General features: G+C 53.6%; 3 protein-coding genes across 12 annotated transcripts; 1 reads left to right on the top strand and 2 right to left on the bottom strand.

Annotated features, from left to right (window-relative positions):
- Positions 1-93: 93 nt before the first annotated feature.
- On the bottom strand, positions 94-2844 carry LOC138841730 (HIRA-interacting protein 3-like). 4 transcript variants are annotated; one of them, XM_070042563.1, is made up of 7 exons: positions 2760-2844; positions 2492-2612; positions 2281-2395; positions 990-1837; positions 723-891; positions 539-637; positions 94-463 (listed from the first exon to the last, which is right to left on the bottom strand). In XM_070042563.1, exons 2-7 carry the CDS (start codon positions 2495-2497, stop codon positions 300-302), a joined length of 1401 nt encoding a protein of 466 aa, XP_069898664.1. In that variant the 5' UTR covers positions 2498-2612; positions 2760-2844; the 3' UTR covers positions 94-299. The 4 variants fall into 4 exon arrangements, with proteins under 4 accessions (XP_069898664.1, XP_069898667.1, XP_069898665.1 ...); XM_070042566.1 differs by having other exon boundaries at positions 2685-2767; XM_070042564.1 differs by lacking the exon at positions 2492-2612 and having other exon boundaries at positions 2760-2842.
- A 431-nt stretch (positions 2845-3275) lies between these two features.
- On the top strand, positions 3276-12947 carry LOC138841733 (INO80 complex subunit E). Of its 5 annotated transcripts, XM_070042575.1 has the most exons (8): positions 3276-3544; positions 3703-3773; positions 3955-4007; positions 6860-6935; positions 7019-7130; positions 7508-7624; positions 11743-11834; positions 12387-12455. In XM_070042575.1, exons 1-7 carry the CDS (start codon positions 3464-3466, stop codon positions 11812-11814), a joined length of 582 nt encoding a protein of 193 aa, XP_069898676.1. In that variant the 5' UTR covers positions 3276-3463; the 3' UTR covers positions 11815-11834; positions 12387-12455. The 5 variants fall into 5 exon arrangements, with proteins under 5 accessions (XP_069898676.1, XP_069898674.1, XP_069898673.1 ...); XM_070042573.1 differs by lacking the exon at positions 11743-11834 and having other exon boundaries at positions 7559-7624; positions 12387-12947; XM_070042572.1 differs by lacking the exon at positions 11743-11834 and having other exon boundaries at positions 12387-12947.
- Positions 12948-12952: 5 nt separating this feature from the next.
- Positions 12953-18110, bottom strand: LOC138841732 (double C2-like domain-containing protein alpha). Of its 3 annotated transcripts, XM_070042567.1 has the most exons (12): positions 18008-18110; positions 17575-17692; positions 16746-17031; positions 16307-16386; positions 16078-16152; positions 15539-15648; positions 14376-14502; positions 14224-14283; positions 13977-14140; positions 13794-13875; positions 13609-13705; positions 12953-13513 (listed from the first exon to the last, which is right to left on the bottom strand). In XM_070042567.1, the coding sequence occupies exons 3-12, from the start codon at positions 17020-17022 to the stop codon at positions 13368-13370; spliced, it is 1218 nt and encodes a 405-aa protein (XP_069898668.1). In that variant the 5' UTR covers positions 17023-17031; positions 17575-17692; positions 18008-18110; the 3' UTR covers positions 12953-13367. The 3 variants fall into 3 exon arrangements, with proteins under 3 accessions (XP_069898668.1, XP_069898670.1, XP_069898671.1); XM_070042569.1 differs by lacking the exons at positions 17575-17692; positions 18008-18110 and adding an exon at positions 17197-17269; XM_070042570.1 differs by lacking the exons at positions 17575-17692; positions 18008-18110 and adding an exon at positions 17193-17209.
- Positions 18111-27967: the final 9857 nt, after the last annotated feature.

The following is a 27967-nucleotide window of genomic DNA, read 5'->3' as shown; positions in this document are numbered from 1 at the left end:
AAGATCCAGACCTCTGGCTACTAGCAGCAGCAGCTTATCTTCAAGTTCCTGGTTCCCAAAGTACAGGGGATAAGAGTCGGGGGCTGGTTCTGATGTAATTATAAACATTCCTTTATTGAGTCTTAAAAAATAACCCCCGTAGACACCCTAAACAGAGAATGTGAAGAAAAATAATATACCGAGATTTTGAGGGCTTCTGTCTTTGAAGGCTGCTTCCTGCTCTGCAGGCTCAGCGGGGGTGCTATGTACACTTTGCACAGGTGGTGGGAGGACCCTCCTGAAGGGCAAGGGTATGGGGCTCAGTTACTCTCGCCATCACTGCTGATGATGCCACGCATATGGGACCAGTCTGGGGGTGCCTGACGAGGCCGCTCCTCCTCTGAATCTATGGTCCGGCGGTATAGCTCCCCTGGGGGTGTTGCTTCTCCTGAAGGGTTCCAGGCAGTACGTCTGCGAGGCCGGCCTGGGGACAAGTGAACAGGTCAGTTGTCAGTCAGACCTTTTGCTCTCCTGGGCAGAAGGGAAGCAAGACTCTGACCTGAACCACTGATGATGTTGGCCACATCCAGTGACGCCACCTCAGCTGCTTCTTCCCGCTTCTCCTTTAGTGCCCGACATTTCTCTAAGGAAGGATTGCCTGTGGCAGAAGCAGCTCATGAGGCTCTCCTCCCACAAAGCCCGGGCCTTCCCTCTTCCAGCCTCCAGGGCACACCTCACTTTACCCTTCATGCCCAGGGCTTCCAGCTCAGCACGGAGTACATTCAGACGCTCCTTGTGTGAGCGACAGGAACCCAGGAGCTTCTTGTAGTTTCGATGGGCGCCACAGGCCCGAATGTAGCGTTTTAGTCTCATCACTGCCGGGTGGTCCTCTCCACGGCGACCAGAGCCAGCCTACCGAGGAAGGAGCAGCTGGAAGCCACGCCTCCTGGGCTGGAGTCAGGGTCTCCCTCTTCTCTCATGGTGGCCTCCCACCCTGTCTGCACCCTCACCTTGCCACCCTTGGACTCTGGACTTTCATCTGAAGACGAAGATGAGCTTCGTGTCCTGCCTTTCTTGGAGTTCTTGGAAGAGCGGTTCTTTCTCTCCCCCTTGGGACTTGTCCCTTCCTCACCGTCACTCACCTCCCTCTCTGTGTCACTGTCCTCACCATTGCCACTGCCCAAGCTGGTTGTCTTTGCAGTGCCTTGAACAGTTACTGGCACCGTCCCGCTGTCTTCATCCTCACTGCTTCCACTTTGTATTCTATCCTTACACACAGTCCTGTCCACATTCTTGGTCTGCGCAAGAGGCTCTTGGTTATCCCCACTGCCAGCTGCCTCTTTCTCCTCTTCCTCACTCTGCCCCAAGTCTCTCACTAATGTCCCTGCCCTGCTTTTCTGCTTACAGTTTCTCCCTTTCCATGCTGAACTTTCCCTAATGGTTCCAGCTCTGGGCTTCCAAACACCCTCCTCCTCTTCCTCCTCACTGTTCTTTTTTTTCTTGGCTAGGATCTGCTCCTCCTCACTTTCACTTTTCCGGTGGCTTTTAGCTTCTCCATGTCCCCCTGCCTGCTTTGCTTTCCTCTGGATCGGTTCTTCCTCACTGTCTTCACTGTCTTCCCTGGTCTGCTTCTTGGCTGAGGCCTTGCCTGTTGCCTGCTTTTTCTTGGTCCCAGGTTTCTTCCTGCTCCTGCTCTCACTGTACTCCTCACTGCTTTCTGATCCTGTCTTTGCCATCATGTCCCTTTGTGGTTCTTCATCACTGCTCTCAACTACTTTCTTTGAGGCTCCAGTTGGATTTTCCTTCTCCTTGGCTGGGGATGCCAAGCAGCCTGGGCTGGAGGCTGCAGAGCTGGGCTCTGCAAAGAAGACAGGGTTAGGTTGCCTCGTCTCTTGAGATGGATGGAAGGTCAAAATGAAACATAGCTATTATCCCTCCACCTTATTCCTGGTTCCTGACTCCTCGCCTCGTCAACTAACGCTCTGAGACATAATACATGAATTACAATAAATGCTTTTTGAGCCAGGTGCTGGTGGCTGTAATCCTAGCTACTCAAGAGGCTGAGATCTAAGGATCACAGTTCAAAGTAAGCCCAGGCAGGAAAGTCTGTGAGACTTACCTCCAATGAACCACCAGAAAACCGGAAGTGCTGCTGTGGCTCAAAGTGGTAGAGTGCTAGCCTGGAGCAGAAATGCTAAGGGGCAGCACTCAGGCCCTGAGTTCAAGCCCGATGACTTATGATAAATAAATAATCTTTTGAGTCCATGATGGAGGGCACAGGTGCTGGGGCACAGAACTAACCTGACTCTGAATTAAAGCGAGATCTTTTTCTTGCTGGGTCACTGGAGGAGTTGGGCGACCTCTTCAACTTCTTGGTGAGGTCTAGCTTCTCTTCCCTCATTGCGGCGTCATCTGCCTGTATGTGCACATTGGGCAGACACACCATGATTATGTCCTGCCCCACCCCCTCAGCAACAAACCTTGCCTCCCAAGCCCAGGTTGGTGCCCACACCAGCATCTGCAGTAGCTCCTCCTCCACCAGCCTCTTCAGCACCTGCTTCTCCTCGGGTTCCAAGTGGTCCCGGCCCACGTGGGCCAAGTACTTCCGCCGCACGACGGAGTGTGTGGTCGTGCTAGAGAGACAGGTGTCAAGACCGAGTCCCACCCTGCCCACCCAACCCCAGCTCTAGGTCCCCCCCAGGCACCTGAGGTCAGGTCGGCCCCTGAAGAAACTGCGCGTGAACTCCCTTAGCTCATCCTCCCGCGCCATTTTGCCCCACCTGGGATTGGTGACTCCCGCCTTTTTGGGGGGGCGGGGCACTCCTCGGTGGCTTTTACAGCAGCTTGCGCACGCGCACCCCGCAGCACTCCTAGGCGAAGGGCCGTTGGACCTCGGTCTCGGACCCCTGGGGCTGAAGACTTGGCCGTGCAAAACTTCCTTCCCTTGGGCAGTTGGTGGATCTCGCGGGCCCCGTCCCTAGTGGAACGAATCGTCTTTGAAACGTTCTCGTTAGAAAACCATTCGGCGCCGGCAAAACCTTTGAAACGTAATCAGCTCGCGACGCTGCCGTCCTCCAAGGTCTCGTGCAGTCAGCGAGGCCTGCTGTTATCTCGAAAGGCAGAAGAAGGAACGGAGTCTTTTGCCAAGACCTTAGGACTCTCGGAGGGAAACCTTGTGGGTTCAACTCGCCGAGCACCTTTAGGATCAGTAACGTCGCCCTCCGGCGTCCGCCATCTTTGTGACGTCACCTGCCGCGGCCACACCATCTTCAGCGTAGCCACTGGAAGCGGCGTGCTTCCCCCGTCTTTCCTCAGGCGGGGGCGGTCCTTGCGTCGACGCTCCCTGTGCGCGGGGTACGCTGGGAGCTGTAGTCCGATGGGCCCAGCCTTGCGGAGTCCCCGGAAGTGGCCGCGTGAGAGGCCGAGCTGAGCCGGTTCGGGGTAGCGGGACTCCGGGTACTGGGGCGCTGCTCCCGCGCCGGTCATGAACGGGCCGGCGGACGGCGAAGTGGACTACAAGAAGAAATATCGGAATCTGAAGCGGAAGCTCAAGTTCCTCATCTACGTGAGTGCCGGTGTTGGGAGGTTGTGGAGTGCAAGGCCTGCCGCTGGGAAGACCTCAGTTTACCCATGTGTAAAGGGGAGCCGGAGTGAGCTGTCTTCAGGTTCTGGACCTCTTAACCAGCCGCCCCTGACTGAGCGCCTACCCTACCTGTGTTACAGGAACACGAGTGCTTCCAGGAGGAGCTCAGGAAGGCGCAGAGGAAATTACTAAAGGTGTCCCGGGACAAGAGGTGAGACACGGTGGGGGGCACGGGCGGTATGACTGCTAGAGATCCACGTCTGGCCCTGTCTTGGCATAGGATCGTAAGTGCTTGGGATCTTAGGATCCAGTGATTCTTCTAGAAGGGACAGGGGCTCACAAGATCGATGCTGAGATGAGAAGACTCACACTCTTCCCACCCCTTCCCTCAGTTTCCTTCTAGACCGACTTCTGCAGTATGAGAACGTGGATGAGGACTCTTCTGGTGAGCAGGGTCATGAAAATTTGGAAGACAAGGCTCTTGGCACTTCAGCAAGTCTTCTTGGTCCCATCCTGTGGAAGCTGATGCAGCCTCCAATGGCACTTAAACCTAGCTGGTTGCCTCTACCATTCAGTGTGTGTGTGTGTGTGTGTGTGTGTGTGTGTGTGTGTGTGTGTGTGTGTGTGTGTGTGTGTGTGTGTGTGTGTGTGTGTGTGTGTGTGTACATATATGTACACGCATGCGTGCGTGCACACTGCTATTGGGGCCTGGGTGCTGTGTGTGTGTGTGTGTGTGTACATATATGTACACGCATGCGTGCGTGCACACTGCTATTGGGGCCTGGGAGCTGTCCCTGAACTTTTTTGTTCAAGGCTGGCACTCTGCCAGTTAAGCCACAGCTCCACTTCTGGTTTTTTTGATGGTTAATTGGAGGTAAGAGTCTTATGGCTTTTCCTGCCCCAGCTTGCTTCAAACCAAAATCCTTAGAACTCTCCCTCCTGACTGGCTAGGATTACATTTCATTCTGATACTTTTTAAACTGGGTTTTCCTCCTTTTAATGCTGATCAAACAGATAAATTGATTTCATGGCCTCTAATGAATCCCACAGGTTGAAAAGATGGAAGGTGAGAATTTGTAACCCTTTTGCTGGTGAGAATCACATAAATAACTTCTCTTCAAGCCCTTTAACTATTGGTCTAGGGCAGATATAAAGCAAATAAGAGCTAGTCTTTGTAAGTAATGTTTTGATGCACCGCATAACCCCCATTCTTTAATTAGGATAGGAGAATTGTAGGTAACAGCTAGAGAAATTGAGACCAGGGTGTATAGGCCATAAGAAGTTTCCCTTTTAGCCGGGTGCTGGTGGCTCACGCCTGTAATCCTAGCTACTCAGGAGGCTGAGATCTGAGGATCATGGTTCAAAGCCAGCCCAGGCAGGAGAGACTGTGAGACTCCTATCTCCAATAAACCACCAGAAAACCGGAAGTGGCGCTGTAGCTCAAGTGGTAGAGCGCTCGCCTTGAGCTGAAGAGCTGAGGGACAGTGCCCAGGCCCAGAGTTCAAGCCCCACAACCGACAAAAAGAAAAAAGTTTCCCTTTTATTCTGGCCCCTCATTCCCTGCTGTTCCCATCCCTAAGGCCGTCTACTTAGCTTTCTGTCTGAGGGGAACTTCAGGACCAGAAGCCTGAGAACCCAGCACAGTAAGTCTGAAGAGCAAAAGCCAAAGATTTAATCTGCCACTGTGGAGGAGCACACAATCTGATCATGTCACCTCCTAGCACAGTGTGAGAAAAGGGTTCTAGGAGGGTTAGCAGTGAACTAGCCCTGGGGAGTTCTGCAACCAATGTCTCAGGACATATTCAGACTGAATGTACACACCTGTAATCCGAGCACTGTGGAGGCTGTGAGTTTGTGAACAACCTGAGTCACATAGGGGAACCTTGTCTCAAAAATGTATCAGGTATGGGCTGGGAAGGTGGCTTAGTGGTAGAGTGCTTGCCTTGCATGCATGTGGCCCTGGGTTCGATTCCTCAGCACCACATAAGCAGAAAAAGCCAGAAGTGGTGCTGTGGCTCAAGTGGTAGAGCACTAGCCTTGAGCTGAAGAGCTGAGGGACAGCTCCCAGGCCTGGAGTTCAGGCCCCATGGCCAGCAAAAAAAAAAAATACCAGGTGCCATTGGTTCTCATCTGTAATCCTTTTAGGCCCATGGTTTGAAGCTAGCCCATGACCAGAAAAAAAAAAAAAAGAAAAAGTGGAGCTGCAGTTCAAGTAAGCCTTGAACCCAAAAAATAAGTTCAGAGACACCACCCCGGCCCTGAATTCGAACTCCATTATATACAGGCGCCACCCCCCCAACCAAAGAATTAAAGAACAGAAGTTGAGGATAGTATATATTGTGTGTAGCTATTATTAGGTGAATGGTGGTCTTTCTAGGCAGAAGTACTGAACTTTTTTGCAGAAGAAGGTTGCTGTGAAGTAAAAAAAGTTTTGGGGAGACGGCATAGAACACATCTTACCAAGCATGAACAAGAAAGACTCCTGGTTCCATCCCCAGCACCACCTCTCTACTGAGAGGCCAGAAAAATAGGTTGAGGCTGGTAGCAATGCCACTATAAGCAGTAGGTAGCACCATCAGGAAAGGTGTGATCAGGTTTTTAGGTTGGACTCTGGCCTAATATGGGGAACCTTTTTTTTTTTTTTTTTTCCTGTCAAAGGCCATTTAGGTAATATACCATCATTTGCAGACCATCAGAATTACCAATCCAGGCAGATAACCTTAGGTAGCATGCAGATGAGTCAGTGCTGTCATGTACCAAATGATTTTATGGGCCAGACCCCAGGCCAGACATTCCCCAACCCATTAGACAGTGGGGTAGCAGGGAGTAATGAGCAGGTGATATTGATGTGGTGGCCCGATGTGGCCACTGGAATGGGGGAGCAGTGGGTAAAAGGTCAAGTTTGAGGGAGGGATTTAACAGGATGCCAAATATGGGCAGTGAAGCAAAGGCAGGATTGAGAGCAGCGAACAAGATGAGAGGCATAAAATGGCCAAGGTGTCACACACCTGGGTTCAAGTCCTAGCCCCGAGCCTGGTTTTCTGGGAAGCAGAGGCGATTCCTCTTTTCTCCTTGGACGGTTATGAATGCCAAATGAGGTGTGGGTAAAGAAGCCTAGCACACAGCAGGTGCTTAGCAAACAAGTAATGGAGGAGCAGGGAGTAGGTTGCGACAAGTAGGAGTACTGCTGGTCTCCCCCAAAACTGCACTCAGGCATGTGTGCCAGCTGGGGAGCATGCTTCCCTTCTGTTGAAGTTAATGGCACCCAGCCCCCAGTGACCAGCCCTCCTCCCACAGACTCCGATGCCACGGCGTCCTCAGATAACAGTGAGACAGAGGGGACACCCAAATTGGACACACCAGCTCCCAAGAGGTAAGCCAGTGTTCGGCGGGGCGGGGTGGGGGCAACCTGGACCCTCTGGCTACCTCTGACCTCCTCCCCTGTCCTTTGTCTAGGAAGAGAAGCCCTCCGCTAGGGGGAGCCCCCTCCCCCTCCAGCCTTTCCCTGCCTTCTTCAACAGGGTTTCCCCTTCAGGCTTCTGGGGCTCCCTCCCCATATCTGAGCTCGGTGAGTGGGGTCAAGGCGGGGAAGTAGAGGACTGGTGTGGGGGTGTGGGTGTCTGGACCAGAGGTTAGGACTTGGGGTGAAGCCTCCCTGCTGGGGAGACATCTGGCTGGGTGTGACCAGCTAGCATCCATGGAGGGTGTGAGGCGGGGCTGTCTACTTCTCTCCCATGTAGGAATCAGGGACAGACATGCCTGAGGAGAACAGACCCAGGACATGGTCCTGCTGCTGTCCCTCCCCTTCTGTTCTCAGGAACCCTGGAGCCACACTCATCACCATCTCTTTTGTTTTTCCATTCTTCTCTTGTGTGCATTTCTTCCCTTCACCCCTCACCCTGACCCCCTCCATTTCCCATCTCCACTCCCCACCCCCACCAGCAGCTGGCTTCCCCTCCTTACCCCCCATTCCCTTCTGACTACCTGGCCCTGCAGCTGCCCGAGCCCAGTCCCCTGAGGCCCAAGCGGGAGAAACGGCCCCGCCTGCCCCGGAAACTCAAGGTACCCTGATTTGGGAATGCTAGGGAGGGGCACAATGGCAGGACAGCCGTCTGAGGGAGGCTCAAGATGGACTTGGGGTATCATTCCAGGAATTTTGAAAGCTGGATTTGGGATCATAGGATAAGACCCTTAGGGGCAAAGCAGAGAAGTCTTGGTTCACAGGCTCCTTTTGGAAACAAAGGTGGACAGTCAGCCTTCTGGGTCTGGGATTGAAGAGACCTGGGGTCCTGCCTGTGTCACAGGGCCAGAGTATGGTATGAATCCTGTGTGATACCAAGCAGCCCCATGGCAGCCAGAATTGAGGGATATAGCCTGTCCCAGTTAAAAGCCATATGACTGGGCTGGGAAGTTGGCTCAGTGGTAGAGCGCTTGCCTTGCATGCCTGAGGCCCTGGGTTCGATTCCTCAGCACCACATAAGCAAAAAGAAAAAAGCCAGAAGTGGCGCTGTGGCTCAAGTGGTAGAGCGCTAGCCTTGAGCTGAAGAGCTGAGGGACAGCGCCCAGGCCCAGAGTTCAGGCCCCACGACTGGACCAAAAAAAAAAAAAAAGCCATATGACTTAGGCCAGGTGCAGAAGCTCACACCTGTAATACCAGCTATTTGGGAGACAGAAATAAGAAGCGTTGTTGCTTGAGGCCAGCCAGGGTAAAGTTAGTGAGTGAGACCTCAATCACACTCAGCAAGCCTGGTATAGAGTGCACCTGTCACCACAGCTACACCATCAGTATAGGTAGGAGAATCTTGATCTGAATACAGCCCTAGGTAAAAAAAAGGAAAATAACATGGGAAATGGGCCTAGGCAGGGGCATTACTCAAATGGTAGATTTGCCTGCCTAGCAAGGGGGAGGTTCTGAGTTCAAACCCCAGTGTTGCCACCCCAAACAGAGGTGGGGGGGGGAAGAAAGCAAAGCATTCTGGGAATGTGGCTTAGTGGTAGAGTGCTTGCTTAGCATACATGAAGCCCTGGGTTCAATTGCTTAGTATATCAGCTGAAAAAGCCATAAGTGGTGCTGTGGCTCAAGTGGTAGAGGGCTAGTCTTGAGCAAAAGAAGCTCAGGGACAGTGCCCAGGCCCTGAGTTCAAGCCCAGGACTGGTAGAGAGAAAGAAAGAGAGAGATGAATGACTTGGGGCAGGCCTCTGGGACAGTCCAGGTCTTGTAGATTCTGTTTTGTATTGTGGGTGGCCACAGCTGTACGGTGAACAAAGCAGGCAGAACCCTTCCCCCCTCCCCCAACAAGTGCAGAAGATGAAATGGGTACCAGGTCCCAGCAGAGAAAGCCATGATTGAGGCAGGAGTGGGGCACTCAGCAAGCCGAGCTATATAAAGTTAGTCCTCTAGGGTGAGGCTTACAGGAAATGATATAAGCAGGGCACTTGCATAGGAGACTGAGACCTAGATGACTGAAGTTCAAAGCTAGCCCCTGTAATCCTACCTAATCAGAGGCTGAGATCTGAGGATCATGGTTTGAAGCCAGTCCATACAGACAAATCCCAGAGTCTTTTATTTCCAATTAACCGTCAAAAAGCCAGAAATGGAGGTATGGCTCAAGTGGTAAAGCACCAGTCTTGAGTGAAAGAACCAAGCCAGAACTTGAGAGATCTTGATTTCAAGCCCGATATAGTAGCAGCAGGAAGAAGAGGAGGAGAAGAGGAAGAGGAGGAGAAAATTGTAGGGGCTGGGAATGTGGCTTAGCAAGTGCTTGCTTACTATCCATGAATCCCTGGGTTCCTCAGTACCACATAAACAGAAAAAGCCGGAAGTAGCTCAGATGGTAGAGCACTAGCCTTGAGCACAGAAAGGCTCAAGGACAGTGCCCAGGCCCTGAGTTCAAGCTCCAGGAATAGCCAAAAAAAAAAAAAAGAAAAGACTAGTAGGAGCAGGTTCTGGAAGGCCTTGGCGGCCCTGTGAAAATTTGAGTAGACTGCTGTATATATAGGCCTGGGGCTCATGGTGCTCATTTGGAAGTCGTTAGCACAGAGGGAAAAAAAGAGCTGGGCCTAGAGCCCTAGGAACAAGGCGGAGGAACCAGCGCAGAACACAGTTGTCAGCTGGACAGCTCTCAGGTCTCTGAAGCCACAAAGCAAAAGGTGAGGGTGTGGCCTGAGAGCCGACAGGTAGCTCAGCTGTAGAATTTTAGCCTGGCACGCACCAAGCATGAGTTTGACCTGAAAATCAGGGTGATGGTACTGGCCCCTGCTGGGAGGAATAGAGCAAGGTAGGTAAAAAAAAAAAAGCAAGTGACAGGAAGACAACAAGGAACAGACAGGGAAGTGTGGCATAGGCATGGGTTGTTGGTAGCTTGCTACTTGATGAGTTGTCTTGAGGTAAAAGGAGATCAGGAAACTAAGCTGGAGATACACAGAAGAAACAGAGCTGGGTGCTGGTGCTCATGCCTGTAATCCTCCCTATTCAGGAAACTGAGATCCAAGCATCAAGGATCTAAGCCAGCCTGGGCAGGACAGCGTATAGCGTATGTGACTCCTAGACGCCTTATCTCCAGTTAACTAAGGAAAAGCTAGACATGGAGCTATGGCTCAAGTGGTAGAACACCAGGCTTAAGAAAGAAAGCTAGGGGCTGGGAAGGTGGCTCAGTGGTAGAGCACTTGCCTTGTATGCTCAAGGCCCTGGGTTCGATTCCTCAGCACCACATAAGAAAAAAGCCGGAAGTGGCGCTATGGCGCAAGTGGTAGAGTGCTAGCCTTGAGCTGAAGAGCTGAGGGACAGTGCCCAGGCCCAGAGTTCAGGCCCCACAACCGGACCCAAAAAAAAAAAAAAAGAAAGCTAGCCGGGTGAGGGTGGCTCACGCCTATAATCCTAGCTACTCAGGAGGCTGAGATCTGAGGATGCAGTTCAAAGCCAGTCTGGGCAGGAAAGTCTGTGAAACTTTTTTTTTTTTTTTTTTTTTTGCTTATGTGGTGCTGAGGAATCGAACCCAGGGCCTCATGCATGCAAGGCAAGCGCTCTACCACTGAGCCACCTTCTCAGCCCTGTGAAACTCTTATCTCCAATAAACCACCAGAAAACCGGAAGTGGTACGGTAGCTCAAGTGGTAGAGCGCTAGCCTTGAGCTGAAGAGCTGAGGGACAGCGCTCAGGCCCAGAGTTCAAGCCCCACGACTGACCAAAAAAAGAAAGAAAGAAAGCTAAGGGACAGCCAGCACCTAGGCCCTGAGTTCAAGCCCCGCTATTAGCACCAAAAAAAAAAAAAAAAATCCAGAATATGAGTTGACAGGAAAAGGGTAAACAAGTAAGGTAACAAAGTGAGGTTCCTTCAGAAACAGAGCAGGACAAGGTACCATGGCCCCCGCCTGAAATGCTAGCCACTTAGGATACTGATATCTGAGGATCATGGTTTGAAACCAGCCCAAGCAGGAAGGTCAGTGAGATTCATATCTCCAGTTAACTACCAAAAAGCCAGAAGTGGAGCTGTAGCTCAAGTGGTAGAGTGCCAGCCTAGGCCAGGCATTGGTGGCTCACGCCTGTAAATCCAAGCTACTGAGGAGGCTGAGATCAAAGCCAGCCTGCGTAGGAAAGTCTGTGAGACTGTTATTTCCACTTAAACATGGAAATGGCACTGTGGCTCAAAGTAGTAGAGCTCAGGGACAACACCCAGGCCCTGAGTTCAAGCCCAGGACCAGCATAAAAAAAAAATCTTTAAAAAAATCAGAGCAGGCCATGGAATCAGGTATGTCACGTTAATCAGGAGGCCTTCATGGGCACCACATACTCATAGCACATTGAGACACTGCCTAGTGGGGACCTGGCAGGTCTGTTCCTTAAACTCGTATCTAAGCCTCAGTTCTCTCCTGTGGCATATGACCTCTCCTCCTGTCCATGGTGGTCAAAGAAACTGGAGATCTGACAGAACTCAACTTGCACAGCGTAGGTGCTAAGTTTGTATACCCATAGTGTGAGAGCTGTGCGTGTGGACGTGTGAGGATCTACAGGCTGGCTCTGGAAGGCCCGGCAGAACCGAAGGTTGCTTTCCAGCCTCTGAGGACAAAGCAGGACTGTGTCAGATAGAGAAGGATGCTCCAGGTAGAGGGCCAGCCTGTGGTCAGGCGCACTGCACCGCTGTCCCACAGCGGAGGAGTGACATGCTCAGGTTTGTGTTCTAGAGCCATCACTCTGGCTGCAGTGTGGAGGAGGAGCTGGATCTGGGAGAGGCTGAAGGCAGGGAGTCCAGTTAGGAGGCTGGTACCTAGCCCAGGTGAGCTGAGAGGAGGGCCTGGCCGAGGCCAGCGGCTGCGGGGATCCCAGGAGGGGCCCGTGGTCCAAGTTGTCATAGAAGCTTCCTGGGGAGGGCAAACAAAGCTGCCCAGGCTCTTGGCTCAGGTGGCCCTCTGGTACCGTGCATTGCCTGGGAGCCCCTCCTCCAAGCCAGGAGCCCCTCAGGAGGAGGGGGAGCAAGCCAGTCGTGGCAGGTGCTACCCGAGATGCCCAGAGGCAGGAGGTGGGCACTCCTTGCTGGCTTTGACTCTGGCTTCAAGTGCTGCTTCCTGGAGAGAGCAGGGCCCAACTCTTCCATTGGCTTCCTGTCAGACACCCCATCCCCACCCCCTCATCTCGCCTCCATCACGGCTCTCACCCCCAGGCACTTGTTAGCTTGAGATTGAAGGGGCTGAGGTGGGGTCAGCCCTGCCCGCAGCAGTGCCCCTCCCCGCCCCTTCCCTGCAGCTGCCTTGAACAGGCAGGTCCCAACCTCCCAGAAGCCCCAGACCTCACTAACAAGCCCTCCCTGTGTTTCTTCCCTCTGCTACAGATGGCGGTGGGACCTCCTGACTGCCCTGTGGGCGGGCCACTGACCTTCCCTGCCCGGGGTCCTGGGACTGGGGTCGGGGCAGCTCTGACCCCCCTCCCCCCTCCTAAGATGCCCCCCCATACCATCCTGAGCACCGTCCCTCGGCAGATGTTCAGCGATGCCGGCAGTGGGGATGACGCCCTGGATGGGGATGATGACCTGGTGATCGACATCCCGGAGTGACCAGCCAGTGCCATGTGCCAGGCCCTGCCCAGCACCCCTCCCTGTGCCAGCACAAGAGCCCCAGCTTCCTCAGAGGTGTTTATTGATGCCCAGTTGCCATACTTCGGCCACTGACACAATCAGAAAAAGGCGTAAACATGCACAGTTGTCCCCTAGGAAGGGGGCAGGGGCCCTGCCCTCACATTCTGGCCCCTGCCAGGGGACAGTTATTTGAATGAGTGGCCAGGAGTATCTGCCACCTCAGAGATCCTGTGGAGACCACCCCTTGAAAAGGGCAGCTGTACAGGGCTAGGACCTTTTTTTTTTTTTTTTTCTTTTAAATGAAGATTCTGTATTAAAGGATTGGCTCTTTTTTTTTTTTTTCTTTTTCCCCCCCTCCTTATACTTTTTGTTTTGGAAATCTCCTCCTGACCTCCCCGAATCCGACCTCCTCCCTGTGGGGTGGGGGTCGGGGCAGCCTGGAGAGGCAGGAGAGAGGCAGCAGGGTGGGCAGGTGGAGGGGGGGGGTGTCAGCAGGACTTCCCTCCCGTGTGCATGGAGGTGGTTTGCATATTTGCAGGCAGGAAGTTTGCATATGTGAATATAGATCTCCCCAGTCCCTCACAAGAAGACAGACCCACGGTCACGGAGACTCTCACAAAAATAAGACAGGTAGTGCAGGGCAGAGGCAGAGGCCTCATGTAAACGTGCAACACACTCGTGCGTAGGTTGGGTACTGGACCCTGCCCAGAGGGCTCGTGCTGGGCAGCTGCTGCCCGCTCAGGCCGAGGGGAGAGCGCTAGCGGCGGGGGGCAGCTCACTGGTCAGGGTGTGCCAGCGCTCCAGGGCTGTGTCCGGCTGCTGCAGACAGTCACTCCAGTGCTTCCGGGCCTCTCCTCGGGCGCCTGGCCCCAGGGACACGCCACCTGGAGTGCAGGCCGAGGGAGGGCCAATCAGGGCCCTGCTTCCACTAGTCAGCCCTCCCTCTGTAGCAGGGCCACAGCTGAGCTCTTCCCCTCACCTATGAAGTCGTTGGATTTGCCAATGTCGTAGTCCCAGACCGTGACTTCCAGCGTCTTGGTGGCCAGAATGGAGAGCTCCATCTCATAGAAAAACTCCTGAGGACGAGACGCGCCCCATCTCTCCCTGAGGCCCTCTCCAGCCCTGCCTCAGTCCACCTCCACTTCCAGGCCCTGCCTAGGTTACCTCGTTAAATTCTGGGTTTAGAGTCTTCTTCTTCACGCACGTCTTATGCTTGGATTTCTTATCCACATCTGGTCTTAAGTACCTGGGGGGAGAAGCAGGGGCCATGTGCTTAGGGCCAGGCCAGGCCACTGAGGAAGGGCTCTGGGATCTGGCTCCCTCGGGAGGACAAGAGTGAGGACTCACGTCTTCACGTAAGGATCAGAGTAGCCATTGACGTCCATGGCAGCCAGGTGGGCACAGCGGATGACGCCCACCAGCAGGCCCCTGCGCCTCGAGCTGTAGCTGAGGCTCAGCAGGATCCGCCCTCGCTCTTCCAGCAGCCCAGGGCCCTGCTCAGCTTGCTCAATCTGCAAGAGACCAATGCAGAGGGCAGCCTGGGTCTCCCAGCACCTCCCGCCCATGAAGGGCGACTGATGCTCAGGCACCTCACCTCCTTCAGGTAACAGGAGATGCCCCTCAGTGCCGCTGACATGGAAGAGGGTGAAGCCAGCTGAGAGGGGGGGAGCAAAAAGAAGGTTCTAGCAACTTCATCCACCCCAGGAGCCCTTCCCCCTGACACTCCTGCATACCCCACACACAGACCGGGACCTGACGCTCAAGGCAAATGTTAAAATGCTTCTTCTGTGAGGGCTTGAGGCGGCGCAGGGGTACTCGGATCTCCCCGATGAATTCATTGTGGCTCAGCTTGTCCTCATCACAGACAGAGATCCTGGTGAAGAATGACAGGGTCAGGACCCCCTGGGTATCGGGCCCTGCCCTGGTGTGAGAAAGATGGAGAAAAACCTTAGATTACTCGCAGCTCTGCCCTCACTCTACACCTCAGCTGTAAAATGGGTGAGAACTCGGGAAGAAGAATGAATCTGACTATTCCCTGCCCTGCGCTCTCCGGTCCAGCTACAATCTGCTCAGACCTGGGGGCTTGCTCCCATTCTAACCCTGGAGACGGGAGCTGATGGATCACCACAGACGCGCCTGGTGCATGTGGCCACAGGTGAGACCTAGATGGGCCAAAAGCACACCCTCAGGAGCCATCGCCTTCCCCCCTGTCTCTCCCAAGCCTGGGTTTTGCTGCTTCACTATTCCTTGAGAAAGCCTCTCCTTACTGCTCCCTGTGCTGGAGCTTTTTAGCAAGTTTCTTGGCCCCCAATGACTCCTTCCATCCTTAGATTTATGGGAGTGTGGGGTGCATGGGACAGGATGACAGGAGGGCCTCAGGCATGCAGACCTGACAAGTCAGGGGCTCTGGGAATGGGTCTTGGTGACCAGAGAAAGCTCTCCCCTGCCCCTCTCCCTATCTGTTAGCTTTTTCACTCAAGGCTGGTGCATTTTCCCTTGAGCCACACCTCCACTTTTGGCTTTTTGCTGGTTAACTGGAGATACCAATCTCATAGATTTATCTGCCAGGGCTGGCTTTGAATCTCAATCCTCAGATCACAGCCTCCTGAGTAGCTAGGATTATGGTCATATGTCACCAGTGCCCAACCATAGAAAGCTTCTAAGGAGACTGATCTTGGACAAGGGCTGGCAGAGAGAAAGCTGGGAACACTCCAGGCAAAAGAGGCACAGCACATAAAGATGAGAAGTTGTTAAGAAAAAAAAAAATGGACAGAGAAGTTAGTCCTCCTTGGAGAAGCAATAGGAGACACTAGGGACAGCAATGCCAGGGGGCTATTTTGAGTACCACTGATTTAAATCAAACCCAAACAGGTTGGCAGCTCCCCCAGGTAGCAGGGAGGGGCCCTTACCTGAGCACCTTGTGAGTGATGTCATCGTCTGTGATTCCGCTGTAGGTCAGGTCCTCGTTCCACACAGGATTCAGCGTGTTTCTCTGAGTCTTTGTTTTTAGCTTATTGGCCTGGAGTGTTAGGATGGAGGTGGGATTTTTGTGGGTTTTTGTTGGTGGTGGTAGTCATGGGGCTTGAACTCTGGGCCTGGGCACTGTCCCTGAGCTCTTCAGCTCAAGGAGAGCGCTCTACCACTTGAGCCACAGTGCCACTTCAGGTTTTCTGGTGGTTAACTGGAGGTAAAGAGTGTCTCGGGCCTGGCACTGGTGGCTCACTCCTGTCATCCTAGCTACTCAGGAGGCTGAGATCTGAGGATCTTGGTTCCAAGCCAACCTGGGCAGGTGAACCGAGATTCTCAGATCTCAGCCTCCTGAGTAGTTAGGATGACAGGCGTAAGCCACCAGCACCAGCTATGGAGGGTTTTTAATACAGCTCCTCCAGGTCCCCAGAGGCTAAAGGTAGGGGCTGGAAGAATCTGAGACAGGAGAGGGAAGTCTTACCTTACAGGCACCAGGCAGAAGATGCAGCTTGACATAGGGGTCAGCCAGGCCATTGAAATCCATGGGCTTGAGGCCCTGGAGGGGAGAAGATGGTGGGCTCTTGGCCCTGTGCCCTCCCTGTGCTGAACCCCCCACCAGTGTAGTACCAGGGAGGGGAAGATCAGAAACACCCTGGGGCGGGGGGGGGGGGCAGGGGGGGCGGGAAGAAGATTCAGGGGCAGGGGCCTACCTTGGCCCTGAGGATTCGACAGTGCAGAGTACAGGAGGCTTGATCATAGAGGAGGTCGAACTCCAGAGTGCCCAGAGCGGCTGCAGAAGAGGGAAAGTAGGGGTTCTTATGTGCCAAGACATGGGTGAGGTGTGTGGCCAGCACTGGAAGCAGGTGTGTCCAGTCTCTCTGGGCCTGCCATTATGCCTGCAGGACGCTGGGCGGGCATGTGCGTGAGCGCTTGTCTGGGTCCCTGGCTTGGCCAACTGGGGCTGTGTGGGTGGTGGAGTGTCTCAGCAGAAATATTGAATATTGAGCCTCGCTGAAGCTGTCATCTCCACCCAGATTGCAGCTGTGTGGTGGCTGGGGACTGGGCCCTATTTCCCCCACCCCCACCCCACATCCTTCTGCACACCCAAGCCAGGCTTCCTGCCCAAGCCCTTCAAGTCCCCTGACTCACTGGTATCATCTGAGTCGTAGCTATCCACCTCAGCTCCATCCTCCGGAGTAGTGGCCCCAAGCAGGGCAGCCGGGGGCGCCAGAGCCAGCGGGGCCAGGTGGGCTGCGGCTTCCCCACGGCTCCCACCGCCGCCGCCGCCCCCTTCGGGCCCTCCTGGGCCACGGCGAGGGAAGTAGTCGGAGATCTGGCGGATGGGCCGGATGGGCCCGGGGCACACGTTGATGGCCATGTGCTCCTGGATGCTGATGGTCATGCGATCGCCCCTGCGGCCCCTCATGCAGCACCCCTGCATGGGGAGGGGGGGAGCCCACTGATTCCTCACACCTACCAGGATGGACAGCAAGAGGCCTGGGCCCGCCGGACCCCCCCCCCCCCCGCCTGGCTCCTCTGGCTGGGCTGCCAGGCCGGGGTCCCCTGGTCACCTTGCCTGCCTGCCTACCTACCTACCTACCTCTCAAGTGGCCATCACTCATCTGGCGGGCTCTTTCCTCTCAGCCTGGCTCCGCTCTGCCCCTGAGCCCTGCACTCCCCAGGGCGCCTGCGGGTCCGGCGGGCCTCTGCAGCAGGCGTCGGGCCGGTGTCACCGGGTGTCACCGTGCTCTCTGGGACCCTCCATTCGGCCCGGGGATCTGCCTGCCTGATCCACCACCCCCCTTTCCTCACCGCACCCCCCCCTGCCCCGCAGCCCAGGGCGGAGGGACCCCTACCTTCCTCCAGAGCGTGGATCCCCCCCAGGGGAGTCAGAAAGGCAGCCTCCCGGAGGGAGGGCCGGACGCCCGCCCCCCGCCTCCCCGCCCGCCCTCGCCCCCCGCCGGCCGGGCCCCTGCACCTGTGTCTGCGCCTCCAACAGGTGCCCCGGCTCCGGGCAGCGGCCGACGCAGGCTGGGCGGCGGCGGCGGCGGGCGGCGGGCGGCGATTCCCGGGGCGGCGGGCGGAGCGGAGTCCGGCTGTGCGCACCGCGCGCGGGGAGGGAGCGCGGAGAAAGTGCGGGAGGAGGGAGGGGGTGAGCGGGGGCGGGGAGGGGCGCGGGCTGGGGAGGGGGCGGGCCTCGCGGGGGCCACGCGTCCGCCGGGGCGCTCCGGGACGCACGCGTGCACCCCCCGGGCACGTGTGCCCGCGCTCACACACACACACACGCGCGCGCGTGTGCACCCGGGCTGCCACCCACGTCTGGCCCGGGCACTCCCGTGCGCACACACACGCCTGTGCCCACGTGTGCGTGCGAGCTCACACCGACGCAAGACACGCGCGGCCACACTCACCCGCCAACTTCGCAGACACGCACTCGCCACCACGCGGGCTCCCTGCGCCACGCCGATCCGGCGGCGAGAATTACCCGGTGTTTCCCAACTCCTCCCGGGAGACCCAGGCCGCCGCCCCGCGGAGCCCGCAGCCTCCCTCCCGCCCGCCCGCCCTCCTTCCCTCCTTCCCCCTACGCTGGCGTCCAGGTCTCCAGGGCCAGACCACCAGCCCGGTTGCCATGACGACGCTGGTTCATTTTCCCCCCCCCACCTCCTCACACCCCCTCCCTGCAGAGAGCTCGCTGGGAGGGGTGGAGGGCGTCTGTCCTCCCTCCTCCTGTCCGTAGGGGCGGGGCCTAGAGATCCGCAGTGGCCTGGGGGGTCCGGCAGGTGGGGAGGGGCATCTAATCTACCTTGGGGTGAGGGAAGCCCTGGCCAGGCATCTGGGGGTCATCAAGCCCAGCTGAGGAGGAGACGAGGCCCCCCAGCAGCCTCCCCAGGCCTCCTCCCTTTGGCCATTCTCCATGCAGCACAACCTAGCACCCAGACTGGTGTCTCCTCCCTGATTTGCAGCCCCATTGGGTACCCTCCTCCCCCTCTCACCCTGGCTGTCTGATGCGGCTCCTCAGGTGGCCAGGGGCTGAGATCTTGGCCCTGAAAGCCCCCAGAACCCTGAAATCCTAATGAGGGAGCAGCCTAGTCACCCCACCTGCCGCCATCTCATTCACCCCTAGTCTACCACCTTCCCTCTCATTGGCCACAAACGTACCCTCAGAGGAAAGCCATGTCCTTACAGAGGCCTTCAAGGCCCTCAGACCAGGGCCTCGTTACTAGATCTTGTCCACTTCAGGCCGGCCGCTTTCCTGCAGTGCCCCAGCAAGTTTCTGGCCTCTGGGCTTTTGCTCAGAAGACCAGCTCTTCCTTCAAGGATCATCCAGGGAATGATCAGCTGTTCCTAGGAGGCTTCCTGGAGCTCAGGGACCCAGCTGCCCCTCAGCTTCTAGATACCTGGACAGCCCTGCTGAGTGTTGTCTGGGCCTTGTTTATGTTTGTGTGTCTCCTCTCAGCCAGGGAGTTCTGCAGAGAGCAGGGGCTGAATCATCTGAGTCCCCAATGCCTCAGACTGGGGCTGGCTTGCCAGCATCCTTGAGTATTGAGGACTTAAGAGACAGAAATGTGGTTGTGCCTCTAGATGCCAGTGGCTCATGCCTGTAATCCTAACTACTCCGAAGCTGAGATCTGAGGATGGAGGTTCAAAGCCAGCCCAGGCAGGAAAGTCTGTGAGACTCTGATCTACAATTAATTACCATAAAACTGGGGCTCAAGTGGTAGAGCACTAGCCTTGAGCTGAAGAGCTGAGGGACAGTGCCAGGCCCAGAGTTCAAGCCCCATGACTGACCAAAAAAATAATAAAATAAAAAATGCTTTTGTGTTCTGTTCCCCTTCCCCTTTTTTTTTTTGCAGTACTGGAATTTGAACCTAGGACCTCACATTTGCTAGGCATGTGCAAGTTCTCTCTAACTTAGGCCATGCTCTGAGTGCCCCCTCCCCTTTTTTAATAGATTCTCGTATTTTTGCCTGAGGCTGGCATTGGACATGATCTGTCTATGCCTCCTGGGTACCTAGGGTGCCATGCATATGCCTGGTTTGTTGCTTGAGATGGAATCTCACTTTTTCTCCAGGTTAGACTCACATTTCAATCCTCCAGATTTCTGCCTCTGAGTAACTGGGATTACAAACCTGAGCCACTGCATCTAACCTTTCAAGATTCTTCTTTTTGTTTTGCTTTGACCAGTCTTGGGGCTTGAACTCGGGGCCTGGGCACTGTCCCTGAGCTTCTTTTTTGCTCCCACTCTACCATTTGAGCCACAGTGCCAATTCTGGTTTTTTTCTGTTTATGTGCATGCTAGGCAAGCACTCTACCACTAAGCCACATTCCCAGCCCTCCTTCAAGGTTTTTTTTTTTTTGGTTCCGGTCCTGCGGCCTGAACTCTGGGCCTGGACGCTGTCCCTCAGCTCTTCAGCTCAAGGCTAGCGCTCTATCACTTGAGCCACAGCACCACTTCTGGCTTTTTTCTTATGTGGTGCTGAGGAATCGAACCCAGGGCCTCATGCATGCAAGGCAAGTGCTCTACCACTGAACCACCTTTCCAGCCCCATCCTTCAAGGTTCTTAAGCAACTTATTCCAAAAGATGGGAACAACTGTAATGTCCATGCATGGGGGCGGTTAGATCAGTCAAGACATGATTTCTTTCCTCCTTCTTCTTCTTCTTCTTCTTCTTCTTCTTCTTCTTCTTCTTCTTCTTCTTCTTCTTCTTCTTCTTCTTCTTCTTCTTCTTATCCCTCCTCCTCCTCCTCCTCCTCCTCTTCTTCTTCTTATCTTCCTGCTCTTTCTCCTCTCTTCTTCCCTTTCATCCATCTTCCCTTCCCTCCCTCCCTTCATCCCTCCCTCCCTTCCTTCCTCCCTCCCTCCCTCCCTCCCTTCCTTCCTTCCTTCCTTCCTTCCTCCCTCCCTCCTTTCTTCTCTCTTGTTTTTTGTGCCTGTTTTGGGATTGAACTCAGGGCCAGAACACTATTTCTTACCATTTTCACTCAAGGCTAGCACTCTACCACCTGAGCCACAGTTCCACTTCCACCTTTTTGCTGGTTAAATGAAGATAAGAGTTTCATGGACTTTCATGACTTTGAACCATGATCCTCAGATTTCAGCCTCCTGAGCAGTTAGGATTACAGGTATGAACCGCCAGTACTCAGCTTATGACATGATTTTTAAAAATTTATTGTTATAAAGTTGATGCACAGAGGAGTTACAGTTACATAAGTCAGATAATGAGTACATTTCTTTTTGGACAAATGACATGATTTCTTACAGTGAGATAGTATGTAGCCATGAAAAGGGAGGCTTTTCTGTTCCCAATCTCATCTTCACGTGTAAAGGTGAGATTAGGAGCAACTCATGTGGCGTGGCTCAGTGGTAGAGTGCTTGCCCAGCATGCATGAAGCCCTGGGTTCCATTCCTCAGTACCACATACACAGAAAAGAAAATAAAGCAGAAGTGGCGCTATGGCTCAAGTGGTAGAGTGCTAGCCTTGAGCAAAAGAAGCTCAGGGATAGTGCCCAGGGCCTGAGTTCAAGCCCCAGGACTGGGGGGGGAGGCGGGGAGGGAGTAGAAAGCGCCAGGCATTAAGCCGGGTGCTGGTAGCTCATGCCAGTCATCCTAGCTACTGCTGAGGCTGAGATCCAGATGTTAACAATTTGGAACCAATCAAAGCAATCCTTTTTTTTTTTTTTTTTGTCAGTTGTGGGACTTGAACTCTGGGCTTGGGCGCTGTCCCTGTGCTCCTCAGCTCAAGGTGAGCGCACTACTACTTGAGCTACAATGCCACTTCCGGTTTCCTAGTGGTTTATTGGAGATGAGTCTCTTGAACTTTTCCTGCTTGGGCTGGTTTTGAATCGAATCGTGATCCTCAGATCTCAGCCTCCAGAGTAGCTAGGATTACAGGCCTGAGCCACCAGTGCCAGGCAGAGCAGAGAAATCTGAGGGAGGGACTCTTATCTTCATTTAAGCTACAAAAAGCTGGATAATAGAGGTGTGGCTCAAGGGATAAGAGTGCCAGCCTTGAGCAGAAAAGCCAACTGAGAGTTCAAGCCCCACCTAGTATTGGTACCAAAACAAAGGAAAAAGAAAGAGAAAACCTGGAAGGAAGAGGAAATAAGACAGATGTGAGGTTTCTATGGGAAGTCAGCCAGCCAGTGTTTATTTGTGGATCATCAGGTAGAAGGAGGGAGGGATCTGTGATCTGAGAAGGGTGTTAGATTTCTGTGTTGAGCAGAGCATCTAGAAAAAAATGATGGTTGCTTTCTGTGTGGGTATGTGGGTGACAGTCCTGAGGCTTGAACTCAGGGCTGGGTGCTGTCCCTTATAGCATTTTTGTTCATGGCTAGCACTCTACCACTTGAGCCACACCTCCATTTCCAGCTTTCTGGTGGTTCATCGAAGATAGACTCATGGACTTTGCTGCCAGAATTGGTTTTGAACCATGATTCTTAAGTCTCAGCCTTCTAAGTAGCTAGGATTATAGGTGCAAACCACCATCAGCACCCAGCTACATTTTTTTTTAATTGAAAAGACAAGAGAGGGAGCAAGTGTGGAGTAGGAATCACGAGTGTCAAGTTGGATCTGTTGCGTTTGAGATGTTTTTTGGATACCCAAAGACACGGAGCAGGAAGCTGGATACAGGAGTCTGGAGCTCAAAGGAGAGGTCTGGGCTGGAAATATACATTTGTGACTCACCAGCATATAGATGATATTTAAAGCCATGAAGCTGGGATGAGATCACCTAGGGAGATGTAGCTAGAGAAGACCCAAGCAAGGCTGAGCTGGCAAGACCAGGCGTGGAACTGGGCTTGGAGTCAGGGCGAGAGAGGGACAGCCTGCTGAGAGACAGGAATAGAGCAGGAACCATCGATTTGGCAAACTGGGAGGTTCATCCTAGCTCCTCAGGAGGCTGAGATCTGAGGATCGAGGCTCAAAGGCAGCCTAGGCAGGAAAGTCCATGAGATTTTTTTTTTTTTTTTTGGTGGGTCATGGGGTTTGAACTCTGGGCCTGGGTGCTGTCCTTCAGCTCTTCAGCTCGAGGCAAGCACTCTACCACGTGAGCCACAACGCCACTTCTGGTTTTCTGGTGCTCAATTGGAGATAAGAGTCTCACGGACTTTCCTGCCTGAGCTGGCTTTGAACCGTGATCTCAGTCTCTGAGTAGCTAGGATTATAGGCGTGAACCACTGGCCCTTGGCCAAGTCCTTGAGATTCTTTTTTTTTGGGGGGTCCCATCGTGGGGCCTGAACTCTGGGCCTGGGTGCTGTCCCTCAGCTCTTCAGCTCAAGGCTAGCGCTCTACCACTTGAGCCACAGCGTAACTTCCGGGTTTTTTTTCTTTTTGCTTATGTGGTGCTGAGGAATCGAACCCAGGGCCTCATACATGCAAGGCAAGTGCTCTACCACTGAGCCACCTTCCCAGCCCCCTTGAGATTCTTAACTACAATGAACTACCAAGAACCCAGAAGTGGAGCTGTGGCTCAGAGTGATAAAGCACTAGCCCTGAGCAAAAGAACTCAGGGACATTGCCCAAGCCCTGAGTTCAAGGCCCACACCTGACCAAACCCCTCCCACCCACCCACCCCCAAAAAAAAGAGGTTGAAAAGAGGTGAAAGGAAAAATGTAACCTAGGCAGAAAGTAACCTAAGAGACCATGTGGACAGAAGTCACCCTTTTAGGAAAAGATTTATTGCCAGCAGAGCTGACAAGGCCAAGTTCTCATGAGGAAAGGGGGAAAATGGTGCCATCTGGCTCCTTGGAGGCCCCTTTTATAGCACCGGGGCCGGAAGTGGGCGGGGCCTCACCGACTGAGCAGACCCTGTCATGGAGGGCTAAGCTTAGGTCTGCAAGATGGGCGGTTCCTTACCATGGGTCCAGTGGTAGAATATCAAACTTGAGCAAAAAGGCTAAGTGAGAATGTGAATCCCTGAGTTCAAGCCATAGTACTGACACAAAAATCAAAAGTAAATGTTGACTCCTCATAGACATCACCTGTTCTAGAATGACAGTCACCCTTGTGTTCTCTCCCACTATCTCTGAGGACACAAACTGCATACTGGTGATTTCCATCTAAGCCATAAATAGTGGAGTCCCACCCAGCACAAAGCCAGAAAAGCATACATTATATATTTATTTAATGATGCAATCAATGGATGAATGAATCATCTACTATTTGAACCAAAAGTGTCTTTGCTAGGCGCTGGTGGCTCATGCCTGTAATCCTAGCTACTCAAGAGACTGAGATCTGAGGATCGCGGTTCAAAGCCAGCCTGGGCACGAAAGTCCATGGGACTTATCTCCAATAAACCACTAGAAAGCCGGAAGTGGCACTATGGCTCAACTGGTAGAGTGCTTGTCTTGAGCTGAAGAGCTTAGGGACAGTGCCCAAGCCCAGAGTTCAAACCCCATGGCTGACCCCTGCCCACCTAAAAAAAGTGTCTTGTCAATGGATTCTTTTTTATTTTTTGGCCAGTCCTGGGGCTTGAACTCAGGGCTTGGGCACTGTCCTTGAGCTTCTTTTGCTCAAGGCTAGCACTCTACCACTTGAACCACTTCCAACTTTTTCTGTTTATGTGGTACTGAGGAATGGAACCCAGGACTTCATGCATGCTAGGCAAGCACTCTACCACTGAGCCACATTCTCAGCCCATATTCTTCTCTCCTCCTTTCTTTCTCTCCCTCCTTCCTTCCTGCCTGCCTGCCTGCCTGCCTGCCTTTCTTCCTTTTTTTTTTTTTTTGTTGGTCGTGGGGCTTGAACTCTGGGCCTGGGCGCTGTCCCTCAGCTCTTCAGTTCAAGGCAAGCACTCTACCGCTTGAGCCACAGCGCCACTTCTGGTTTTCTAATGGTTTATCGGAGATAAGAGTCTTACGGAGTTTCCTGCCCGGGCTGGCTTTGAACTGTGATCCACAGATCTCAGCCTCCTGAGTAGCTAGGGTTACAGGCGTGAGCCATCGGTGCCCGGCTCCTTTTTCTTTCTCTCCTTTCCTCTTTTTTCCCTTTCCTTCTTTCCTTTTTCTTTCTTTCTTTCCTTTCTTTTTCTCTCTGTCTTCCTTCACTACACTAGGGATCAACATCAGAGCCTCAAGCTTGCTAAGCAGGTGCTCTACCATGCCCCCAGAATTTTTTGCTTTTAAATTCTTCTTCAGATAGAGCTTAGAGCTTTAGCCTAGGCAGGCATTGGACTCTGATCCTCCTACCTGCGCCTTCCCAGTAGCTGGGTTCACAGGTGTGTACCACTAGGCTTGGTGGTGGTGTGAGCTGGGGTTTGGTTTTTTGTTTTTGTTTTCCAGTGCTGGGGATCAAACCCAGCACCTTGCACATTTTAGACAAGCACTTTCCTACTGAGCCACACCACAGCTCTGTGTGTATTCTTTAGAGGTGAACGAGAAGCTCAGTACTCAGCCCCAAGGGTTGTAAACTGTAGACCTCTTCTGCTAGCTAACCCTGAGGAGCAACTGCCTTTGGGTCAGGATGCCCCAGCTACCCCTCCTATGCCCTGTGTCCTTGGACCAGTCACTTCCTTTTCATTTTGGCAGCACCAGGATTTGAACTCAGGACCTGTGCTTGTTCAGCTTTGCTTGCTCAGCTGATACCCTACCACCTGAGCTCTGCCTCCAGCCAGACTTCTTGCTGGTTAATTAGAGTTGGAGTCTCATGGATCTTTCTGCCCAGGCTGACTTTGAACTAAGATCATCCAGATCTCAGCCTCCTGAGTAGCTAGAATTTTAGATGTGCCCAGCCATTCCCTCTTTTGAAGAGAAAATATAGGGGAAAGCTGGGCGCTGGTGACTCATACCTGTCATCCTAGCTACTCAGGAGGCTGAGATCTGAGGATCGTGATTCAAAGCCAGCCTGGGAAGGAAGTCCCTGAGACTTTTTTTTTTTTTTTTTTTTTTTTTTTGGTTGTGGGGCTTGAACTCTGGGCTTGGGCGCTGTCCCTGCACTCTTCAGCACAAAGCTAGCGCTCTACCGCTTGAGCCACAGCCCCACTTCCGGGTTTTTTCTTTTTTCTTATGTGGTGCTGAGGAATCGAACCCAGGGCCTCAGTCATGCAAGGCAAGCGCTCTACCACTGAGCCACCTTCCCAGCTCCTATGAGTACATTTCTTATCAAGCATTGTTGTCTTCTCCTTAGTTTCCCCTTCCCATCCCTTTCCATCTTCCCTCCCACTCCCCCCTGCTTCCCCCTTTCTCCCCACCCCTCCACCCTCTCCACCCTCCCGGCCAAAGTTGTAAAGTTCATTTTTCGACATAACGCCCGTGGACTCTTATTTCCAATAAACCACCAGAAAACTGGAAGTGGCACTGTGGCTCAAGTGGTAGAGTACTGGCCTTGAGCTGAAGAGCTGAGGGACAGTACCTAAGCCCAGAGTTCAGGCCCCATGACAGAACCTAAAAAAAAAGAAAGAAAGAAAGAAAAAGAAAGAAAGAAAGAAAGAAAGAAAGAAAGAAAGAAAGGAAGGAAGGAAGAAAGAAAGAAAGGAAGGAAGAGAGAAGGAAAGAAAGAAAGAAAGAAAGAAGCCGGGCGCTGGTGGCTCACGCCTGTAATCCTAGCTACTCAGGAGGCTGAGATCTGAGGATCGGGGTTCAAAGCCAGCCCGGGCAGGAGAGACCGTGAGACTCCTATCTCCAATAAACCACCAGAAAACCGGAAGTGGCGCTGTAGCTCAAGTGGTAGAGCGCTCGCCTTGAGCTGAAGAGCTGAGGGACAGCGCCCAAGCTCAGAGTTCAAGCCCCCACAGCCGACCAAAAAAAAGAAAGAAAGAAAGAAAGAAAAAAGAAAAGAAAAGAAGAGCTGAAGCCAGGTGCTACTGGCTTACACTTATAATCCTAGCTACTCAGGAGGCTAAGATCTGAGGATTGTAGTTGGAAGCCAGCCAGGGTAGGAAATTCCATGAGACTCTTATCTCCAACAAAAGGTCAGAAGTGAGCTGGGCGCCTGTGGCTCACTCCTGTAATCCTAGCTACTCAGGAGGCTGAGATCTGAGGATCACGGTTCAAAGACAGCCCTGGCAGGAAAGTCCATGAGACTCTAGAGCGCTCGCCTTGAGCTGAAGAGCACAGGGACAGCGCCCAGGCCCAGAGTTCAAGCCCCATGACCGACCCAAAAAAAAAAAAAAGTCAGAAGTGGAGCTGTGGCTCAAATCATAGATTGCTAGCTTTAAGCTAAAGAAGCTCAGGGATAGCACCCAGGCCCTGAGTTCAAGCCTCAGGACCAGCACACACACACACAACACACACACACACACACACAGCATTCCCCTCTCTCTCTCTCTCTCTCTCTCTCTCTCTCTCTCTCTCTCTCCCCCCCCCCCTTTCCTGGATTGCTGCATGGAAAACAGGTGGGCTAGCACCTAGGGTCACTGAGGCCCTCACATATGCCTGGCTTTGAGGGAGAGTCATAGCACCGGGTCGCTCAGAGGCTATGCAGCGAGGCCATCTGTGCATCTGTGGAGTTAAGACCAAGGAGACCCTGAAGTGTCCTTGGCTGCGGTAGGCCGAACCGAGTCAGTGACTGACAGGCCTACCTGCCAATCAGAAGACAGCTCCCTCTTACAAGCCGAGATGGGGCCACTGGAGTGCAGATGGCTGTTGGGAAGTTAAGGGGGAGGGGAGCAGGGATGAGATGTAGTGGGGGAGTGCCCTGGCCAACAAAGGGGAAATAGACGCACGGAGGGGAGTCTGCAGGGGCCCTGTGGGTGACCAAGAGACCTGCCCTGGGAAAGGCTGGGGCTTCCTCTGATGGCCTTCACCTGGCTTTGCATTTTCCTGCCTCACCAGATGCAACCTGTGGGAAGAAGCGGGAGGAGGCCCGGGCGGGTTGAGAAGAGGTGAAGTGGAGGCCTGGGCAGTGCTGCCACCTGGTGGCGAGAGCCTGCCATTGCCATTGGTCCTCACCGCCTGGGTTAGTCTCTGCTGTTCACTTCAGACTGGGTGTGTGGATGGATGGGGCGAGGCCCTTGTGCCCCTAGGGGTAACCCAGGAAGGAAAACTTTTGTCTTCATGAATAGTGTGATCCCCACATTTCTTCCCTCCGCTCCCCCCACATTGTTCCTGGTTCTGTCCTCGGTATAAATAATCAGTCTATAGGCTGGAGGGATGTGATTCAGTGGTGGACCACGTGGCCAGCATGCATGAGGCCTTGGGTTCAATCTCCAGCAAGGGGAGATTGTTCATATGCAGAAACAAATGTGTCTTGGTGAGGAATGAATTGTGTGACCATAAATAAGAGATAAGCTGAGCACCAGTGGCTCCCTTGTTATACTAGCTACTCAGGAGGCTGAGAACTGAGGATCCATGTTTGAAGCCAGCCCAGGCAGACAAATCCAAAATACTTATTAAGTAACCGGCAGCAAGCCAAAAGTGGAGCTGTGGCTCAAGTG

The sequence above is a fragment of the Dipodomys merriami genome, unplaced genomic scaffold (genome assembly GCF_024711535.1).
Source record: "Dipodomys merriami isolate MVZ:Mamm:240054 unplaced genomic scaffold, mDipMer1.0.p SCAF_328, whole genome shotgun sequence".
In the NCBI taxonomy this organism is placed as follows: Eukaryota; Metazoa; Chordata; class Mammalia; order Rodentia; family Heteromyidae; genus Dipodomys; species Dipodomys merriami.
The sequence above is the reverse complement of the archived record's forward strand: the minus strand, read 5'-3'. Positions and strand labels throughout refer to the sequence as shown.

Bases quoted from the DNA above. Each gene is read 5' to 3' on its own strand.
- LOC138841730 (XM_070042566.1), bottom strand. From the start codon at position 2,749: ATGGCGCGGGAGGATGAGCTAAGGGAGTTCACGCGCAGTTTCTTCAGG. The intron at 2,396-2,491 runs GTGTGGGCACCA...GTGCACATACAG, and splicing joins AGGAGCTACTGCAGATGCTG to GCAGATGACGCCGCAATGAG. The intron at 892-989 runs GTGAGGGTGCAG...CTTCCTCGGTAG, and splicing joins CAGAGTCCAAGGGTGGCAAG to GCTGGCTCTGGTCGCCGTGG.
- LOC138841733 (XM_070042571.1), top strand. From the start codon at position 3,464: ATGAACGGGCCGGCGGACGGCGAAGTGGACTACAAGAAGAAATATCGG. The intron at 4,008-6,859 runs GTGAGCAGGGTC...CTCCTCCCACAG, and splicing joins CGTGGATGAGGACTCTTCTG to ACTCCGATGCCACGGCGTCC. The intron at 7,131-7,504 runs GTGAGTGGGGTC...CACCCCCACCAG, and splicing joins CCTCCCCATATCTGAGCTCG to CAGCTGGCTTCCCCTCCTTA.
- LOC138841732 (XM_070042567.1), bottom strand. From the start codon at position 17,022: ATGAGGGGCCGCAGGGGCGATCGCATGACCATCAGCATCCAGGAGCAC. The intron at 14,141-14,223 runs GTGAGGTGCCTG...GGTCTCTTGCAG, and splicing joins TCTCCTGTTACCTGAAGGAG to ATTGAGCAAGCTGAGCAGGG. The intron at 13,876-13,976 runs GTGAGTCCTCAC...TTCTCCCCCCAG, and splicing joins TCTGATCCTTACGTGAAGAC to GTACTTAAGACCAGATGTGG.